The following is a 20,356-nucleotide window of genomic DNA, read 5'->3' on the forward strand; positions in this document are numbered from 1 at the left end:
TTTAAAATAAGCTGATTTCAAGCAGAAAATCCACAGGTATGCCAGCCCTGACACTTACTCGATGGGTAAGTTCACACCAGTTTCTTAACCTCTTCGTGCCTCAGTTTCCTTATCTGCAAAATAGGGATAATAATAGCCTGTTCCTCACTAGTGTTGCTCTGAAAGCAATGACTCAGTTCTGGAAATCCCAACCCAAGACATCTTCCCAGAGCACTAGGAGAACTTGTTACAATGCATATTTCCTAGGCTCCACCCTAGAGCTTAGTAGGTTTGGGACAAGACCCAGGTTTTAAACCCCCTCATCGCTGCTACCCTGAGAGTGAGTGGGGGGGGAGGGGGGCTGATTTAGGGTTCAGATAAGGACTCCTGCAGGGTGGGGTGTGGTGGGGAAATGCCTCTCTGGGTGTTATGGTGTCTTGAAGGACAAACTTGTCTGCAAATAGTTGGGTTTAGGGGGAGGTGTTCTGCAGAGGGAATAGCAGGTGCAGAGGCAGGAGAGCACAGGTTCGCTCATGAAACTGCAAGAAGCTTACCAGGAACGGGGTGCCCAGTGTGTGAGGTTGTTAGCTGACTCTGATTTGAGGATATACTGTGGTCTGTTGTCCCCAGCTCATGGAACATGCTGAATCAAGTTCCATGGAAATCTGCCAACGGGGAGCTTTTTGACATTGTGAGAAGTTTGCATTTTAGGGCTTAAGTTATTACACCCAGAAGCCCAAAGCAGCTGCTCCGAAAAAAACTGATTCCAAGAGAATGTTTTTTAAGGATCTGCAGGCTGTTGCTTTGTCTACAGGGTTTTCCTTTAACAGCAATCCCAACCCCCAATGATTTCAGAGGAGACTAGGAAATGGGAAGAGTCTGCTTAACTCCTAAAAGAAGGTGATAGATCAGATTCAACGATCTTATACTGTATTTTCCGTACGTTTGACTGGGAAGCTGTGTGATAGAATAGAATGTCCCACGGTTCCTTTCATGCCCCTAGTGTGAAGAGAAAATGCTGTGGAATTTGATGCTTAGGTTCAAATTCTGACTCCACCTTGACCTAGCTAGCTATGTGAGGTTGGGCAAACTAACCAGTTGCTCAGTACCTCAGTGTTCCCATCTGTACAATGGGAATCAGTACAATGGGTCAAGAATGAGTGACATGGTGTGTGCCGAGTCACTGGCACACTGCCTGGCACAGAGTGAAAGCTCATTAACTGACAACGTGCTGTTAATTTTTAATCATTAAAAGTAAACAGGCATCCTGAAACTAAAGAAAGGGGAAGTCACAGACAGCACTTACAATGAAGAAACTTTTCACTTGGTACTTCTGCAGAAAAAATAATCAGAAGGGTGTGTGGCTAAGAAAGGATATTTGACCAAGGGCTGAGAATTTAGTCTGGCTTTTGCAGGGGTACTAATGACCTTGCACCCTACAAGCACAGAAGTAAAGAAATGCTTGGATGGATTGAGGGAAATTGAAGTGAAAAGAACAGAGGTACCCAAATGAGAAGGGCGTTCCTCACCTCAAGAATGCGTGGGGGCAGGCATGCATCTCCCCGTGGACAGCCTGTCAGTGCAGCCATTGGTGGCTGGGAGTAGGAAGGAAAGAGAATGGAGGCAGGGTCAGAGAGCTGGAAGAGAAAGCCATATGAAAAAGGGAAGGAAGGGGCTTGGGAGTGGTTTGCTGTAGAAAAGGGCTGGGAGTAGAGAGAAAACTGGTCTCCAGTGAACTGAGCTCATGGCCCTCACGTGTGTCTGCCCTTGTGAGTGGGTCCAACTAGGGTTATCGAGGACCTACTGTGTGTACTCCCAGTTTCAGCACTGGGAGCAGCATGGGTCTTGACCACAAATCTTGCCCTGGACATGCTCACCCATCTACATTGGGCTGAACTATGTCCCCAGAATTCCTGTGCAGCAGGAACCTCCGAATTATTTGAACATAGGGTTTTTGCAGACGTTATTAATTAGGATGCGGTCCTATTGGTTTAGAGTGGGTCCTGCATCCGATGACTGGTTTTCTCATAAAGAGAGAGAGGAGACACAGAGATACATACAAATAGAGGGAGAAGGTCATGTGAAGACAGAGGCAGAGACAGGAGTGATACATCTACGGGTCAAAGAATGAGCAGGAAGCCAGCATCCACCAGAGCTGAGAAGAGGTGAAGAAGGACCCTCCACTGGATCATTCATAGGGATTATGGTCCTGCCGACGCATGTGAGAATCAACTACTGTTGTTATACGCCACCCAGTTTGGGGCAATTTGTTTTGACAGCCCTAGGAAAGTAACATGCTGTAGGGGAACAATGGAAGGCAGGAAAGCCTCATTTGCAAGGCACCATATTAACAAAAACTTGTGCGTATCAGAATTATGTCCTCACTGCATGTTCTGGGTAACTGAAGTCTGGTCTCAGTTAACATGGAATCCTGCAAAGCAAAGATTGCCTGTACAAACATACACACCTGAAAAAGCACACACAGCTTATAATTAAGAGAAAATGAATAAATAGCATTTCAAGGTGAGTAACAGAGACTTCGAGGTTGCAGACTGACTGAGGTTCATTCCAATATATGTGAATGCTGATCGAAGGCCCACCATGTATTAGCTATGTGACCTTGACAACTCATTCACCACCACCCCCGCATCCCTACCTCTGAGGGCCAGTTTTCTCCTTAATGCAATGGAGCCAATAAAAGTGCATAACCCAAAGAATTGCTGAGGCGATTACATGGTGTATGGAAAACCCTCAGAACAAATCATCACAAAATCATGATTTCTTACGTCGGAGTGTAAACAAATCTAAACATTGCACACAAGCGGTGTAGCGTTTATCTGGGTTTTGTAGGAGGAAGGACTTCCAGACAGAAAGAGTGGTGACACCACAGTACCCAGACAACCCGCGATCAGCTGTGTTGGTGGGTCGGAACCTCAGTACAAATTATCCCCAATTTTAGATCACTGAAGGACAAAATATATAGCCAATGAGACAAGGAGGCGTGACGCATATGTCACTGCCCAGGATTTGATTGTATCTATACCTGGTTACAACTTTTAGTTTCCTGTCTCTTTGCCATGTTTTCTTTTCTTTTGTTTTTGAATGTTGTTGTCTTGCTACAAAACGATACTGTGGGACAAACTTGAAGAATGTCGTATCATTCAGGGCTTTTTAGTTGCAAGAAACAAACTCCTCAGCAGAATTTTCTAGAAGGACACTGGAGAGTTCCCAGAATGGATGGAGACCTGGGAAGCCAGTGTGAGACGGGCTTCACACAGGCAATGCCAAATATCTAGAGAGCCAACAACCCACTTTTTTCAGGGACAGTGACAAGAAAGAGTATACTCGCTCCTCCATAGGTTCTGTCATTGGGTCACTCCAGTCAAGTCTCAAAGTCCTGGGAGAAAAATCTCCTTCGTCTCCCCTGGGCATCTCCATGGCCAGAAGAGGGCAGGGCCCTTGCCTTAGTACGACCAAGACCACCCATGTTAGCTAAGAGGAAATTCCAAAAGGAGATGAGGGTGCATTGGCCCAAGAAGAGGAAAGGCTGCCTGCAGCCCCAATGCCACAAGGGCTCCTGAAACGTGGGCCTATGAAATTGAGTGACTCTCCCAACCTGCTCCTCAATACCTGTGTGCTCTGTCACAGCCCTTCCCCTGCCTGCACCTCAGTATTTTCATCAGCAAAATGAGATGGTCAGCGTGTGTGATGTTAGGGGCTTCTCCATCCAGGATGTTCTCTGACCCCTGGCAGCTCCCACTTCTTTATGTTTCAACTTTCCACCCCGATGGTCACAAATGACTGACTTCTTCATGTCTGATATCAGTTTCTGAAGAGCCCGTTGCTGGTGAGGGACCAGCTGGTGAAACATAGGCCAGCGCTGGAGGCATTTTATGACAACTTTTCATATTTATTGTGGAAAAGCCATCTTGAGTCCCGGGAGGGAGATTTGTGATGGAGGGAAATGACAGCCTCGTTTGTTAAGAAGGGTGCGGGGGGTGTTTCTGGAGAAGCAACCTCTGGATGCCTGTCTAACCTGAGTAAATCTGGTGACGGTCAGGGGCTGAGGCACTAAGACATGAGTTTCATGTCCAGTTCTGAATGTTTTCTTCCCACTGTGGTGCTATAGGCCTTGGAGGGGCTCCCATACCTCAGGGAATGTCTCTAGAGCTTCACCAGGACACTTCCAATGGCACACAGGATACTTTGTCAAAGTTCAAAGCAGCTGAAACAGCCTTAAAAATGTTCGTGTCAAAGTAACACACTGTATACCTTAAATTTACACATTGCTAAACCTGTCATATTTGCTCAACAAAAACTTTTACAAATGTTAGGATGACACAAGTCATCATGGTTTTAGAGGCTGTGGAACTTTCTGAAGGATCGTAGCAGTGTGATACGGCAGGTAAGGAATGGGGCTGGCCTTGAACTCCATCTCTCCCACGTTTTCACTGGGGGACCTTGGGCAATTTACTTAATTTTGCTCCGAGTCTTTTTTTCTCATCTGTAAAATGGGCATAATCATAGTTACCTACTCACATGGTTGTCATGAAGATTCAAAGAGAAAACGCATGTGAAGTCTACGCGCACAGCACTAGACTTCAGAAAACACTTGCTAAATGTTGGTGTTGTAATTATTTTTATTATCATTACGCTCTGGTTAGAAAGAACTTAATATTTACAATTACCTGGTCCCACCTACTGACTCATGTGACAGCCCAAGGTATGGAATAAAGTGGATATAGGCAATGACAATGCAGAAAAAAAAAGTGTCCTGGCACTCAGCACGAGGACTTTCGACCAACCCAAGTCCCTGGGGATGGTGCCACTATGACCAGAGGATCCAGACAAGCTTGGTTGGAATCATGTAACCTTTCCTGCTGCAGATTCTGTCCTCAGGCAACAGTCCCAACCCCTTCATGAGGCCCCTGGGGGATCTGGCTTGGGGCCCACCTCTTGGGCCTCATCAAGGATTGGTGTTCTCTTTTGCTACCCTCTCCTTCCATTCTGGTTTGCTCTGGGTTCCCTGAGCATGTCTTCCCCTCTCCAATATGGGCTCTCAGGGTACGTGAAAGAGATATGACTAACTCATATCCATCCTCCGTCTTGGCTGAACACCTTCCCTGATCCCCTAGGTTGTCAGACAACCTAATAACTCTCTTTCTTCCTCACCCCACTACGCTGGGCCCTTGAATTGATTTCGTTAATTATTTGTGTAAATACTTGTTCCATGTCACTAGAGAAACTGGAGTGACAAGACCTGCGAGTCAGCAGGAGCCAGTGTACCGAGGACCCTGGCAGGGCAGGGTGGCTTTGGACTTCATGTTCAGGGTAGTAGGAACCTGCCGAAGGGTTTTAAGCAGGGGAGGGGAATACTCATAACTACGATTCAGAAAGATCACTGGGTGACGGTGATGGAGAAGGCAGTGGTTTTCAAACTTTTTCAAGCTGGGTATATATCTAGAGGGCTTGTTGAGACATTTCCTGAGATTCTAATTCAAAGGGACTACAGGAGTGCTCCCTTGTCTGTGGGGAATATGTTCTAAGACCTCCAGTGGATGCTTGAACCATGGATAGTACCAGGCTTCACATTTCCACTTAAAGGCAGCACTGAAGGACTTTTCTTTGGCATGTCTGACTTGCTAGCATCACTACTCTTGCTCTGAGGCCATTGATAAGTAAAATTAGTGGGGACTTGAACACAAGCACTGTGATACCACAACAGTTGATCTGACGATCCAGATGGCTACTAACGAGCAGGGAGCATCAACAGCACAGAGATGCTGGACAAAGGGACGATTCATGTCCAAATTCGGGGCAGAACAAAGTGTGATGGCGCAAGATTTCATCATGCTACTCAAAATGGTGCGTGACTTAATACTTAAGAATTGGAATAATCCAAGATGGCGGAATAGACACACACTGTGCTTACATCATTCCGTGAACACATCAGAATTGCAACTGTTCATAAATTATAGAACAATTGACCTGGAGAACCATATGACATCTAGTTGAACAGAAGTTTTATAACTGAGGACATACATAAGAAGCCGGGTCAAGAATGGTACGAGGGGTGGCGTCACGGAACGGACAGGCCCCAAACCTCCAGTGGCAGATGAAAACTGGCAGGGATGTCTTGGCCAAAGGACCCCAGCCCCACACCAGGCTCCCCATCCAAGAGGACTGGTGCCAGAAAAGGAGCCCCCACAACACCTGGCTGTGAAAAACAGTGGGGATTCCGACCGCCCGGATGGGATGGAAAGCGGCGGAAAAAACTGACATTCTTTTAAAGGGTTCGCCCACACAATTGCTCGTTGGTACTCACCCTGGGCTCTGGTGAAGAAATGGTAACTTCAGGGGCATCAGAGGCATACGGGGGCAGACTGAGGTGTGTGACCTCAGCGGGGTAACCTGGAGGACGGTTGCCAATTTCCCTGTGTGCAGGTCTCCTCTGAGCAGCCGGCAGGCAGGCGCCATCTTTCCTGTGTTGAGCCTACCCCTTATGATTACGGCCAACTCTGAATGTGATTGGCCTAGCGAGCTCCACAGCTCCGCCCTGCTGACTCACTGAGACCCCACCCCCCCATCCCGCATTCAACTTCGTACCACAGGAGGCTTTATCCACAGCTGAACCTTACTAGAGCCGGCAGATGGCAGCAGGTGAAAGCAGTCCTCAGCGTGTCCTGGCTTTTTGCGGACCTACCCCAGACCCAGTACTGGTGACAGCTGTCCTCAGTTTGCAGCACGGCCTCTCCCACATGCCTCCAGGTCCAGCACAGGCAGTGACCAACCATGGATCGCTTTGTACCTCCTACCAGGTAATCCCTGATTGGTCACAGGCAGTGGGTGACCTGGGACTACACCGAAGCCCCTTCCAAGAGGCCCCAGAACTAACATACTTGGAGGCTGACTTCAGACTGCAGCAGAGCACTGCTTAATTAGCCCCACAAGCAGCACACACAAAGGGTGGTCTCAACTGGTAACAGAGCTCGCTGGGGCAAATCCCGCTTTGTGGGGTAAGGATCCCAGCATACGAGCCCATAAGCTGTGGATGTGGCCAAACCCCACAGCCAGTCAGCCTGAGGACCAATCCCATCTACTGATATGCCAGTAGCAATGAAGGCGCAACTATAACAGGAGGGCACGTACAACCAACACAAGGGATACACCTGGAACACACAGAGCTGGTGATCAGGGAGAACGTGCCAGGGCCACACCGGGCACCTACCACATGAGGCCATCTGGCCAAGACTGGGGGATGTAGTAGATCCAACTAATACATAGAAACGAACAGAGAAACAGTCAAAATGAAGACACAAAGAAATATGTCCCAAATGAGCAAAACAGGAAAAAATTCCAGAGAAGAACTAAACAAGAGGGAAGCAAGCAACTTACCAGAGACAGAGTTCAAAACTCTGGTTATAAGGAAGCTCCAGGAACTCACTGAGAATGTCAACAAAGAGATAGCAGGCATAAAAAAGGACATAGACACCATAAAAAAAAAAAACCAGTCCGAAGTGAAGACTACAATAACTGAAATGATAAAGGAACTTGAAGGAATCACTAGCAGACTAGATGAAGCAGAGGATCAAATCAACAGTTTGAAAGATAAGGTAGCAAAAAACACCCACTGGAACAGCAAAAGGAAAAAACAATTTTTAAAAATGAGGATAGTTTAAGATCCTCTGGGACAACATGAAATGCAACAACATTTGCTTCATAGGGGTACAAGAAGAGAGAAAGCAAGGGATTGAGACCCTATTTGAAGAAATAATGACTGAAAAATTTTCTAACCTGGTGAAGGAAATAGACATTCAAGACCAGGAAGCACAGAGAGTCCCAAACAAGATGAACCCAAACAGGCCCACACCCAGACACATTATAATTAGAATGGCAATGGTTACAGACAAAGAGAGAATCCTAAAAGCAGGAAGAGAAAGGCAACTAGTAACTTATAAGGGAGCTCCCATTAGATTGTCAGCTGGTTTCTCAACAGAAACTTTGCAGGCCAGAAGGGATTGGCAGGAAATATTCAAAGTGATGAAAAGAAAGTATCTACAACCAAGATTACTCTACCCAGCTATAAATGCTATAAATTTAGAATTTAAGGACAAAGAGCTTCCCAGAAAAAAAAAAGCTAAAGGAGTTCATCACCACCAAACCAATATTACAAGAAATGTTACAAGGACTTCTTTAAGAAAAAGAAGAAAGAACGATTAAAAATATGAATAATAAAATGGCAATAACTACATATCTATCAATAATTACTTTCAATGTAAATGTATTAAATGGCTTCTATCAAAAACATCGGGTGGCTGAATGGATAAGAATACAACACCCTTACATATGCTGCCTACAAGAGACTTACCTCAGATTGAAAGACACACGCAGACAGAAAGCAAAGGGATGAAAAAAGATATTTCATGAAAATGGAAATGGAAAAAAAACAGCTGGAGTAGCAATACTTAATACTAGTCAAAATAGACTTTAAAACAAAACCTATAACAAGAGACAAAAGACCTAGTAATCCCACTTCTGGGTATTTACCTGAAGAAACTCAAAATGTTACTTTAAGGGAACATGTAAATTTATATGTTCATTGCATCATTATTTACAATGGCCAAGATGTGGAGGCAGCCTGGGTGTCCATCAATGGAAGAATAGATAAAGAGGAGGTGATACATATATGCAGTGAAATATTGCTCAGTCATGGAAGGGAATGGGTTCTTGCCATCTGAGGGGGCATGGGTGGACCTGGAGGGTATTGTGCCTGAGTGGAGTATGTCAGACAGAGAAAGACAGATGCAATGGGATTTCGCTTATATGTGGAATCTAAAGAACAAAACAAACAAAACAGAAACACACTCATAAATACAAAGAACATTTTGATAGTTCCCAAATGGGAGGGAGATGAGGGTGTGTGTGAAAAATGGGAAGGAATTAAGAAGTACAAATTAGTTGTTACAAAGTAATCATGGGAATGTAGGGTATAGCAGAAGGAATATAGTCAATAATATTGCAATAACTATGGTGTCAGATGGGTAGTAGATTTATTGCGATGATAGATGGGAGAAGGCTTGCGGGACAGGGTGAAAAAGATGAAGGGTTTAAGAAGCACAAATTGGTAGTTACCAAATATTCATGTAATTGTGAAGTAAAACATAGAGGATATAGTCAATAATATGGTAATAGCTATGTATAGTGCCAGGTGGGTAACTCGACTAGTCAGGGAGATCACTTCTTAAATTTTATAAATGTCTAACCACTATGCTATACACCTGAAATTAATACAAAATAACATTGAATGTTAACTGTAATTGAAAATTTTTAAAAAGGAGGGGAAGTTGAAGGGGAATAAGAGGTCCAAATTTCCAAGTATAAAACAAATAAGGCATGGAGATGTAACGTACAGCATGGGGAATACAGTCAATAATATTGTGATAGCATGGTACAGTGTCCGACGGTTGCTAGACTTACGGTGATCATTTCTTTGGGTGCATAAATGTTGAACAACCACAGTATATCCCTGAACCCGATACAATATTGTATGTTAGCTATATTTTTTAATACACATCTCTTTAAAAATACAAGTTTAGATTTAATACAAATCGTTTTTTAAAAAAACGTATGAATTGTTTATTTCTGGAATTTTCCATCCAATATTTTTGGACCACAATTGACCAGGGGTAACTGAAACCTCGGAAATCAAAACTGCAGCTAAACGGTGTGCATGTCGGGGGAGAAGGACTGCTGTATGTGTTTGCATTGGTAACAGATTTAATGCTGACCGTCCAGGAATCACCCTTTGGGAACTCCTGGTGAAGGTACTGCAGGAGGAAGGGGTGTTAGGGGAATGATCAGGCAGCAGGTTTCAAGTGATGGCAGTCGGTGTGACCAAGAAGGTGCTGCCATTTTGCTAAGTCCAATGGGCCATTGTCTGCATTTCCTGCTGCACCTCTTGCCACGTTGACACCTCTGATGGGAGGGCTTTGGTTACACCTTTTTCTCTTAGGCTTCCCTCCTTATCTCTGAAGACATCTTTTCCTTTGTGCCTCTTCCAGTATTTCCTGAGCTTCAAGCTGAACGCCATTTTTCCTGGGAGAACGGTTAGGGGAGCTTCATCTCCCTCCTGCTACACAGTAAACGCTAAGTGTTTTAAAATAATTTAGAGTCTAATTGCTGAATTTTGTTGTTGTCCTTGTTTTCCAGTAGTCCTTCGGGCTAGGACCTTATCTCTCTCCTTTATCTTTGCATCTCTTCCCACCCCAGCACAGTGTGGGCACACAGTAGGTGCTCAATAAATATTTATGAACGAATGAGTAATTCCTGCCCTCAACATTTTGCCAGGTCTGTAAATGTAGGCAAATGACTTAATCTCTCAAAGTGTCAATTTCTTTGTGTGTACAATGGGATTAGAGATAGAATTTACCTCCTAAGAGTTGCTTTGGGATGAAACAAGGTAATGCATATAAAGGGTTTTCCACATAAAACATTAACTACTGTAACTGTTGTTTTTGTTGTTGGTACTTGTATGACTTTGAGAGAGCTATTGAACTTGTCTAAACTTCAATATTGTCACATTCAATAATCACTCTACCACTGGGCTGTTGTGAAGTTTAGGCAGATAGTAGGTGTGTAATAAAGGTTAATTATTTACCCCCAAGCTCTCCTCTTCCCTACTCCTAGACACCCGACAGTACTGGAGTGTTTTATCCCTTAATGGGCTGACTGGGTGACAATGGGAAGAAAGTGTTGGGGAATGTGGCTGAGCTCCCAGGCATTGTTTAAAAACAAAGAACATTCCTTTTAACCTCAGAAGATCCACATTCCATTAGCAGTCCTTCCCTTCAACTGTGTCTTCCTAAAGGGCTTAGTGTAGACTAATATTGAAAGAAATAAAATTAAAAACAAAATGCAAAATCAACTCAAGGGTCATTTAGAGTCAGCTGAAACCAGTTTGCAAAGCAAAAGTTCTTGGGTATTTCTTCTAAATTTGGAATTAGTCTGAACTCTCCCCCTGCACAATCTACAGTAGAGAAAGATCATTACCTTAGCTATAGTGGTGCCCCTGTTCTCATTCTATTAGCTTGTTTCTACACTCCTCCTCCCTTCAAATAGGCCTGTAATAGTCTTTAACCTTTAAAGGAGGAAACTTTTGTAAAGGCTACCAGTGCATTTATAGTATTGGGGGCCACTTATAGTATTGGGGGCCACTCTTCAGCATTTTCCACCCTAAGGGGTTATTTATTGGGAAAAAGTGCTTTAGGAGCCCTTAGTGTATATACTAAAAATTTATTTTTCACTGAGCCAATCATAGGTTATTGCAACCAAACCACAGAAAACCCCTTAACGCAACTTTTGATCCTCTTTCCCAAACTTGATGCCCCAGTTTGTCTTAAAGACCCGTGAACTCTACTTACTATCCCAGCTGTGAGCAACCGAAGTATAAGGCCTGGATTATGAAAACGTTGTTCATTTAAAAATTGATTGTTTTTATAATGTGGATCTCCTTTGTTGCTTCCAAATGGAAGCATAAAATAACACTTTCTTCCTCTTTATTCATTCCATCCCTAAACAAAACCAGGCCTGGAATCCCCTGGGGGTGGTCCTTAATTCTTACAGTGTAGGTAAAATCAGTCAGTATTACCTTACTCCTTCCTGTGTATTCTGAATCGCCAGCTCCTTCCCTCAATCTCCCATTCTTCATTATTTTTATCTAAAAAATAGATTGCACAATGGCATAGCCCCTGGGGACTCTCTGGATTGGCTCTGAGGGCCAATTAGTGTCAAAGTCAAGATCAGCCTGACTTTCTGGAATGAAGTTGGCATCTGTGCCATTTTCAAACTGTTTGCTGGCTTCCTAAACCTAAGATGGGGGCTGAAGAGGTTTCTGGAATGCTCCCCTTTCTTTCCCCACAGCCAAGCTCTGAATGCCTAAGGTTATGTCCTGATAATTTGGAATGGGAAGTTTCCTAGCGAGGAACACTCTTTCATATTCTTCGGGCTTGCCAGGATTTAGGGATTCAAAGTAACACCTTCCCTGTTCCTAAGTGAGTCACTCTGGGGCTGCTCCAGCCACAAAGGGGCAAAGAGTGAACCCCTTAAGATCGTCCAGGCTTTACTGTAACACTTTGAACTACTCCACTTCTGTGGATTTTATCTCCTTTTGAATTTAGGCTCTAGGGTGTGACAGCTTCAAGTTGCTGGGGTGGGACTTAGAACCCAAAATGAAGGATGAAGAAAAAGACGTTAAGGGCTTGTTTACATTATTCTAGGGGTCAGAGCCAAAGATGGTAATTATTTATTGGTTTATGGGTGGCGGTGCTGGTGGTGGTGGATTAAAATCCCAAAGAGCACAGGGATCTGACGCTCTCCTGTGAGGCTGACACAATGAAACAATTAGAACAGCGATAGTAGCTTCCATTTACCTATGTGGTCAACGTTCAAATTTCTGGTTCCGGCTGTGGGTTTTCAAAGGCTTATAATTAATAATATCTACATTCAAAAATGCCTTTTCATGTTCCAAGGATGAGCATGTGTCATGAGTGTCCATGTGTGAAAGAGGTTGGGAGTTTGTAGTTTCCAAAATAATGACTCACATGACAAAGAGTAATTATACTTTATTTTATGATCTGAGCAGTAGCAATTCCAAACTGGCTGCTTTCCCAGCGTAACTGGTGAATCCCACTTAACAAATGGCTAAGGTAGAAAGGAATGAGCTCTGGGCTTCACAAGGTGAACGGAAACATTAAACAATGATCAACAAAATAAAACAAACACACAAAAAATGGGGAACTGATGTCAGATGGGGCCTACATGTTGCAACTTAAGGCACAGAATCCACTAGATTGGTGACTCCTGTTCTCGTGAGCGGTCCGGTCATTTATTCCTACTGGCCTCTTTGAGAGGCAGTCTAGCAGTTTAAGAGTGAATGGCCTGGGTTTGAATCCTGGCTCTTCTACTCTTTCATTATCAGTGGACCTTAGGCACATGGATTTGGCGGGGGTGGGGGGTAAGGAGGTGGGGGGGTGGTGTCTTTCTGTTTCTGTCTCTTCCATTTTGGGGAAATCAGCAGTACCCCCTTCATAGGATTGCTGTGGAGTTATAAGGAAAATGCTTAGAAGAATGCCTGGTGCATAAATAAGTAGTGTGTGGTTATTACTTGTGGGTCCATTAGGCCCCAAACCAAAAGCATGCTTGATCTCAGTACTTTAGACACTGTAGGATGAGCTAAGGTGTGATAGTGTTTAGTTTTTCAACAAAGGCGGGACTTGGATGCTGTCCTTTATTATCTGTGTGCCCAGAGAAGTTACATAACCTCTCTCAACTTCCACATTTCCTTGTGTGTATATGAGGGGTAATGACATGCCTCCCAGAGCTCCGTTGGAGCTAACAGGTCTGGCCCCTGGTAGTAGCAGGCAAGCAGCAAAAGTTGGTTCCTTACTCTTCTCCCATCCACTCTTTCCCTGAGCAGAACTCCTGGGTTTGAATGGAACAGGGGAATGGCATGGGTTAACACAACTGAAGGGGGTTTCTTCCTCATCTTCCTCCCAACCCCCAGGCCTTACCACCGTTCCCCTTTGTATACTTAACTGTTATCTTTAACCTCTAGCATGCCTTTGCCAACCCTTAACCCACTCACCAGCCACCAGCTTACTACCCTTTCATTCTTTTAACTATCCACTCTGGCCCTTATCACTAATCTCCAGGAAGCATCTTATAACCCTAGAAATTTAAAGACCTTAAGGCCCCAGACCCATTTTAACAAAGCCCTTGCCCTCTCCTGAACAACTTCTTTTCCCATCTCAGTAAGCTCACTCCCTGAAAGGCCAAATTTTGTTAGTTTGCAACCGATGAAAAAGAGAATGAAAAGAGAAGAAACAAAACACAACTTCAGGTTTGGTTCAATTATATATTTGTCATTTATTTGTAAAAACAATAAAAAAATCAACTTTAAAAAGTAAAATGTATTTAAATAAAAAAAAAATTATGGTTTATAATACATGGTTTTGAATTTTGCATAACTGTTATAAACGTTTTATTAAAGTTATTTACATTTAATGTTTTATTTACAAGAAAATTTTAAGATTTTTTAAAAAACAATTCTTAAATACAAATTTGTTAAAGAAAAAAAAAGAAAAAAGATGGTAAGCATAAAAAATGTTCTTTTATGCCAAGTCCTTTTTGAGGCAGTTTACATTATGGCTAAATCTTTTAAGTTCTAAGACCCAGCCAAGGTTGTGTGAGGTTGCACTTAACATGCATTTGAAAAAAGTTCATACACAATTAGTTGTTATAGTTCTGTCAGAAGGAACCCCTTTCCTTACTTTCTCTTAGTAACAAGTGAGAATTCATGAGAGATTCCAGTTCCTCTCTCCAATAGGTCAACGTTTATGCACAAGAGTTCCGTAGCTGTTCAAGTTTGTGTTTCAACTGTTCTCGTCGCTTCCGCAATAAATCCTTTTCTGAAATGAGCTTTTGCTCCTCTGCTTGGATGGCCAGGATGTATGCAGTGGCTTTTTTGAGGATAACTACCTTGGGGGCCTTTTCATTGTTTTCCAACTCTGGGATCTGGTCACGCAGGGCAAAAAAGCTGCGTTTCAGCTCATTTCTCCTCTGGCGTTCCAAGACGTTGTGTGTCCGCCTCTTGTCATTCTCCTCAGAGTCAGAGGACCTGGGGCTGGTACATTTGCGGTTGTTGCTGATCTGTTTCAAGACTCGGCCACTGTCCAACTTGGCCCTCTTGGTCGGGGGGTAGTCCTTCCTAGTAGAGGGGGGCGCTGCGTAGTTATGCTGATGGGTGGACACATGACATCTCTTAAGGACCAGTGGGCTGTGAGGAGGTTTGCTGTGACTTCCTGCGGAGGGTGACCCAGATTCTGACCTTTTCGCAGGGGGCTGCCTCTTTTCCACAGAAACAACATCAATTTCTTCCTCATCCTCTTGTTCTTCCTCTTTAAGAAAGGAAATATCAATCACTGGTTAGCAACATTTCCTTAAAGCACTCAATGAATAGATTAAACAAATGCTATGCAAATATAAGGCATTATGTGGAAAAGGACCTTGGCACAAAGTTATTCCCAGAGAACAAACTATCCAATCATGCCTGCTCTTCTCCCCAGGAAGGCAAGTCTCAGAAAGAGGAGAATGACAGCTAGGTTTATGGCACAGGCAAGAAAATTACAATTTACCAGGATACAACATTGATGCCAATTCTTACCTAAGACTTAATGAGGCTTTGGACACACCCAAAGCAAAACACATTCCCCAACACCTCCTAGTTTTAAGGGATTTTACCAAGGACCCTTCCGGTGTTGCAAAGGATAGCTGCAAATCTCTTGGTGCAGCTTTAGCAACTCCTTATTGCACTGGAAGTGCGGAAAAGAAAAAAAAAAAAATCTTGCAACTTTGCCAAAAGTCCTAGGGGGTGAGGGAAAGGGAAGAAAAAAAATGTCAATTTTGGAAAGGATTTGCTTTTAAGGGTTCAAAAGAGACTGAAAAGATCCCAACTCCTCAGCCTACTCACTCTCAGGCACTTTCACTAGCTAACAGCCCCAGGGGGGGAGGCTGCCCTGCCTGCCCAGAGCCCCTCTTCCTTTTCCTAGATCTGCAGCCCATTAAACTCCAACATTTCTCAGAAGGGTAGAGGGAGGAAATTCATTTACTCTCTAAGAGACCAATCCTCTCTAAATCTCATTCACACTCTCCCTCTCCCTTCCCAGAGCAATTAAAATGCTTAAGAAAGGTAAAAAGGGAGTGAGTGGATTGAGTTGCAAGATAAACCAGAAGATGTAAAAACCCAACTCAAATTCCTAGGGGTGGGAGAGAAAGGAAGGAGTTTGGCCACTAAGGGCAGTCTTAGGAGAAGAGATGGGAGGGAACACTACAGTCCAGTGTTCCAGGGATGACGGTGCTCCCAGATCCTTCACCATATACCATTTCTTCCCCAAATACAAGAAAAGAGACAGTGCCAACTTAAGTGGCCAGTTTAACTAGCGGCCGATGAGAATAGAAAAGATGGTCACCCGCCCCCTTTGTGTCAGGACTAGAGGAGCCCAGCTTACCAGAGTCGCTGCTGGTGGTGGGTGGTGTCTCCTCGTGGAGCACCAGGGGCTCAGGGCTGGCCCGCGGGGAGGAAGCAGCGGAGGACAGTAGCGAGTCCCAGGACGGGGAGAAGGCAGTGGAGTCCGGGGAGGCGCAGGTCTTGGGCGAGCTGCTGTCGTTGAGCGGGTAGGGGAAGACCACAGAGGGGTCGATGCATTCGGAGGCAGCTGCACTCAGGTCTTGCAGGTACAGGCTGGACGTGGAGCAGGCGCTGTGCCCGCGGGCGGGGCTCCGACTGCCGCCGCCGTCTTTGCGCGCAGCCTGGTAGGAGGCCAGCTTCTCCGAGACCAGCTTGGCGGCGGCGGAGAAGCCGCTCCACATGCAGTCCTGGATGATGATGTTTTTGATGAAGGTCTCGTCGTCCGGGTCGCAGATGAAGCTCTGGTTTACCATGTCTCCTCCTAGCAGCTCGGTCACCATCTCCAACTGGTCGGCCGTGGAAAAGCTGCCGCCGCCGCCATCGTCATCGTCCCTGGGGGAGAAGGACGCGAAGGCCACGTAGGAGGGTGAGCAGAGCCCCGAGCGGCGGCTCGGCGACAGGGGCGGGGTGGGCAGCAGCTCGAATTTCTTCCAGATATCTTCGCTGGGCGCCGGCGGCTGCAGCTCGCTCTGCTGCTGCTGGTGGTAGAAGTTCTCCTCCTCGTCGCAGTAGAAATACGGCTGCACCGAGTCGTAATCCAGGTCATAGTTCCTGTTGGCGAAGCTGACGTTGAGGGGCATCGTGGCAGCCTGCTGAAGGGGGCACACAAAGGCGGGGGGGAGTCTTGAGTTATGGGGGGTTTGGGTTGGTGCCGCAACCACGCGTGGCGTGCGCCACGATCCCGCACCACTCCCCTTGCAGCGCTATCCCCCCAAGGGGCCAGTGGCAGGGGGGGGGCGGGCACCCGTTCACCTCCTCCGGGGGACCCCCTACTCTGTCGGACACACACACTCGATGAACCCACTGCGGAGAGCCAGCGGGGCTTCGGTCCACGCGAGCCCAGAGCGCGAAGCCTGGGAGGCGGCCGGCCCCTGAGCCGCCCAGCAATGGAAATCGGCTTTGGCCTTGGTGACGACCCGGGCAGGCGGCGGCCGGGAATACATCTGCCAAACCCGAAGGCTCAAAGTTTTGCGCCACCTGAAGGAGAAGGCGAGAGGCGCTGCGCAGGAGGGGCTGTGAGCCGCCGCCTCTTGCGCCCGGGCCCCTCCGCACCGCGCCCCTTCCCACTCGCGCGCACGGCGCTCCTTCCCTGGCTGGCGCCACCGCCCCTCCCAGCCTCCCTCTCCGCCTCCTCCATCCCCACCCCCAGCGCGCCCCCCTCCCTTCCTGTGCCGGCGTTTCTTCTTTTCCTTCACCGGCTGGTGCGACGAGCTCAGCTGCGGACCTTAACACTTCCCCACAGAAATAAAACGGGGTGTTAAGAGAATAACAGGGGCGCCTCCCTTCAATGTCAAATTCGGCGACACGACTGCACCCGAGACCCTGCGGCGATTCCGCGCCCGGAGCGGGGCGCCTTCCCCTAACCCGCCGAGGGTAGCAGCTGTTCTGGAAAAGCCCCGGGGGACGGCTCCTTGGCGACCCTCCGCATCGGAAGGGGCGCAAGGACACGCGGGGCGGCGGAGGAGCCAAGGCTGGGCGCGGAGATTTGCCCTCGTTTCCTAACTCAGTGAATCCAGGAGAATCGGACACATCCCGGTCCCAGCCCTCGCCTCGCCGCGTCCCCAACACACCGAATCCTAACACCTCGCTAGAACAAGATCTTTAATTTCATTATCCTTTCGAAACGCCAAGTGACAACTTCTTAAAAGGAGTCAGGGGCGACTGGAAACACCGCGGGGATCAGCAGGCAGGACGCGCCGCAGTGTCTCCGGCTGTCAGAAATGCGGTCGGAAAAGCCGAAATTTAAATGCCCTTTAGGAGACGGGGGGGGGGAAAGTCAGCGGCTGCGGAGCTCTCCGACGCAATATGTAATCCTTATTCCACGGAGCGCTCTGGATGCAAAGGGCTTTCCGCCCACCGCGAAGCAGAGCCCCGCTCCACCTCCCCACCAGCTTCCCCTCCCCAAAGCAATTAATGCAATAAAACAGGAATGGACAGTCGGCCCGGGTTCTGCGTCAGTCTTCATCGGCAGAAATCTCCAAAGGCTAACGTTAAGCGCGTACTCCTGTTTTCCCTCTGCTTTCCACCCGCCCGCTTGGACAAGTCACTCTACCCCATCCAGTTCGGCCTGGTCCCCACCCCACCCCGACCTACCACAACTACTCTGAGAAGTGTCAATCGCGCAGGAATGGGAGAAAAGACACCCGGATTCGGGTATTGGACTCATCGCCGCAATAAAGCGGTAGAAAAAAAAAATAAAATAAAAGGTAAATAGATCCAGGTGCTTACCGGGTTTCCCACTATTCAAAAGAAATCCAGCGTCCAAAACCAGGCGAAGTACGCCTTTCAGAGGAGCGGGTCTTAGGCAGCAGCGGGGAGCAGTGTCTCCCCAAATAGGTAACACAGCCTCTCCGAGTCCGGAGAGTCCTCGCTTTCTCGAGCGGGTGTTGTAAGTTCCAGGGGAAAGTGCCCGCCAGCTGCAGCGGGTAAAGTTTCGTGGACGCGGTAGGGGTTGCGGATCGCTGGCAGGGGTCGACCGCAAGGGTGGGGAGGGGGCGTCCGGGCTGGACGCGGAGCCCTCCTTTCACTCCGGGTCTTCCAGCCCTGGGCGCCCGGAGCGCCACTCGGCTCGCCCGCCTCGCTCGGCTCGCTCGGCTCTCCGACTCTGGCGGATCCGCCCGCTCGCTCCCTCTGCCTCTCGCTGGAATTACTACAGCGAGTCAGATAAAGCCTTTTATACTTGCTTGTAGGATTTCCCTCCCCCTGTCTTTTTCCCGCCAAGCCTCTTACTAGCCCTGCCCTTACCGAGGTAGGAGGGAGCAAAGGGGTGGTCAAAAAGCGTGAACCGTAGTGGGAGCATCTAGTGCAAGAAGCCCCGGGGTCCTCGGTCCCGCACACCCCTTCCAATAAAGTGCTGGTGGGCGGGGATTCGCGATAGTGGATTTTTTTTTCTTCCCCCTCCCCCTCTGCTTGGGAGACTGGGGAGGGGTGCTGGTGAGGAGGGAAGGGCGGGGGAGGAGACTCAGGCTTTGAGCCTGGCACTCCCGTGCGCCAGAGCCATCGGATGTAAATAGAGTCAGAGCAGCAGCGTGAATTAAGTGCGCGCGCCTACCATTTTCTTTTGCTCCCGTTCAAACCCAGTCCCTTTCTGTGCGGCACCTCTGGCGCAGCACTCTGTGTGACAGACCGCATACTTGTCCTGCGTGCTTAACTCATCACAGGAGGGACAGCTGAGCCAACACTGACAATACACCATGTACCCACGGCCACGCCACGCACTTCCCGGGAAGCCAGGCACCTCCCTAAGGCTGGGGGAAAGGCAGCGTTTGGAAAATAAGTCCTACGAAGATAGGAGGGCGCGCACTCTGAGTGTGTGCGGGGTGTTAGTGTAGACGGGGATAAGTAATAGGTAGAGGGAGGTAATGCCTAGAATTACCGCCATCTATACTTGGAGAGCACGTTACGAATAAACGCCCATGGCATTTGTTAGGGGGTGTTATGCTTTAAGTGTGCATAGCTGTCTCAATTGGGCACCTTCCACCCAGAATGAATCCCCCAATTTGCTACCAAGGCAGCAGATTCCCCCCGCCCCGCCCGCACAGACCTACACCAGGCTCCGCGGGAGCCTGGAGTGCTCCTGGATACATTAATTCTAGAGATCTTTCTGCGTGTTCCTGTGCTGGAGTAAAACAGGAGCTGGATTGTGGGTGCGCGCCGCGAAGGACCCTCCCCCGCCCGCTCTCTGCAGGTCTGCATACCCATCGCACTCCGAATTCCAATTCCGCAGCCAGGTTTCAGAAAAATCCTATTTGGGCTCCGTGGCTCGGGTTTGCACCAGTCCAAAGCTCTCGGGTTTGGGGTAAATCAAAGGCGCTACGGGAGAGAATATTGGGGGGTGGGGCGCAAGCCACTGGACCGGACTCTCCAGTAGCGGGAAGGAGAGCTTGTGGACCCTGCCTGCGAGTCAGCAGAGACCCTGGTGAAGAAAACCGTTAACTCTTTCCTCCACGGACAAACCTGACGTTTAACTTCCATTCTGGGTGTTCTTTTCCCTTTGCCTCTTTTTTTTTATTTAATTTTTATAAGTTTATTTGAGTCCAAACTGACATTTGCCTGGAATCGAGCCCTCAAATGCTCCCTTCTTTCCCCGTTATTACTGGAATTGTGATCGCGCGCACTCACACACACACACAC

The 20,356-nt window shown here is 47.3% G+C and overlaps 1 protein-coding gene across 5 annotated transcripts; it reads right to left on the minus strand.

Annotated features, from left to right (window-relative positions):
* Nucleotides 1–13,880: 13,880 nt before the first annotated feature.
* MYC (MYC proto-oncogene, bHLH transcription factor) lies at nucleotides 13,881–18,871 on the minus strand. 5 transcript variants are annotated; one of them, XM_081070789.1, is made up of 3 exons: nucleotides 18,452–18,871; nucleotides 16,044–16,815; nucleotides 13,881–14,933 (listed from the first exon to the last, which is right to left on the minus strand). In XM_081070789.1, exons 2-3 carry the CDS (start codon nucleotides 16,801–16,803, stop codon nucleotides 14,371–14,373), a joined length of 1,323 nt encoding a protein of 440 aa, XP_080926915.1. In that variant the 5' UTR covers nucleotides 16,804–16,815; nucleotides 18,452–18,871; the 3' UTR covers nucleotides 13,881–14,370. The 5 variants fall into 5 exon arrangements, with proteins under 5 accessions (XP_080926915.1, XP_080926914.1, XP_080926916.1 ...); XM_081070788.1 differs by lacking the exon at nucleotides 18,452–18,871 and adding an exon at nucleotides 17,015–17,342 and having other exon boundaries at nucleotides 16,044–16,812; XM_081070790.1 differs by lacking the exon at nucleotides 18,452–18,871 and adding an exon at nucleotides 17,028–17,336.
* Between the last annotated feature and the right edge of the window lie 1,485 nt (nucleotides 18,872–20,356).

This window comes from Rhinolophus hipposideros (assembly GCF_964194185.1).
Source record: "Rhinolophus hipposideros genome assembly, chromosome: 13".
Classification (NCBI taxonomy): domain Eukaryota; kingdom Metazoa; phylum Chordata; class Mammalia; order Chiroptera; family Rhinolophidae; genus Rhinolophus; species Rhinolophus hipposideros.

Bases quoted from the DNA above. Each gene is read 5' to 3' on its own strand.
- MYC (XM_081070789.1), bottom strand. From the start codon at position 16,803: ATGCCCCTCAACGTCAGCTTCGCCAACAGGAACTATGACCTGGATTAC. The intron at 14,934-16,043 runs GTAAGCTGGGCT...CCTTTCTTAAAG, and splicing joins CACCACCAGCAGCGACTCTG to AGGAAGAACAAGAGGATGAG.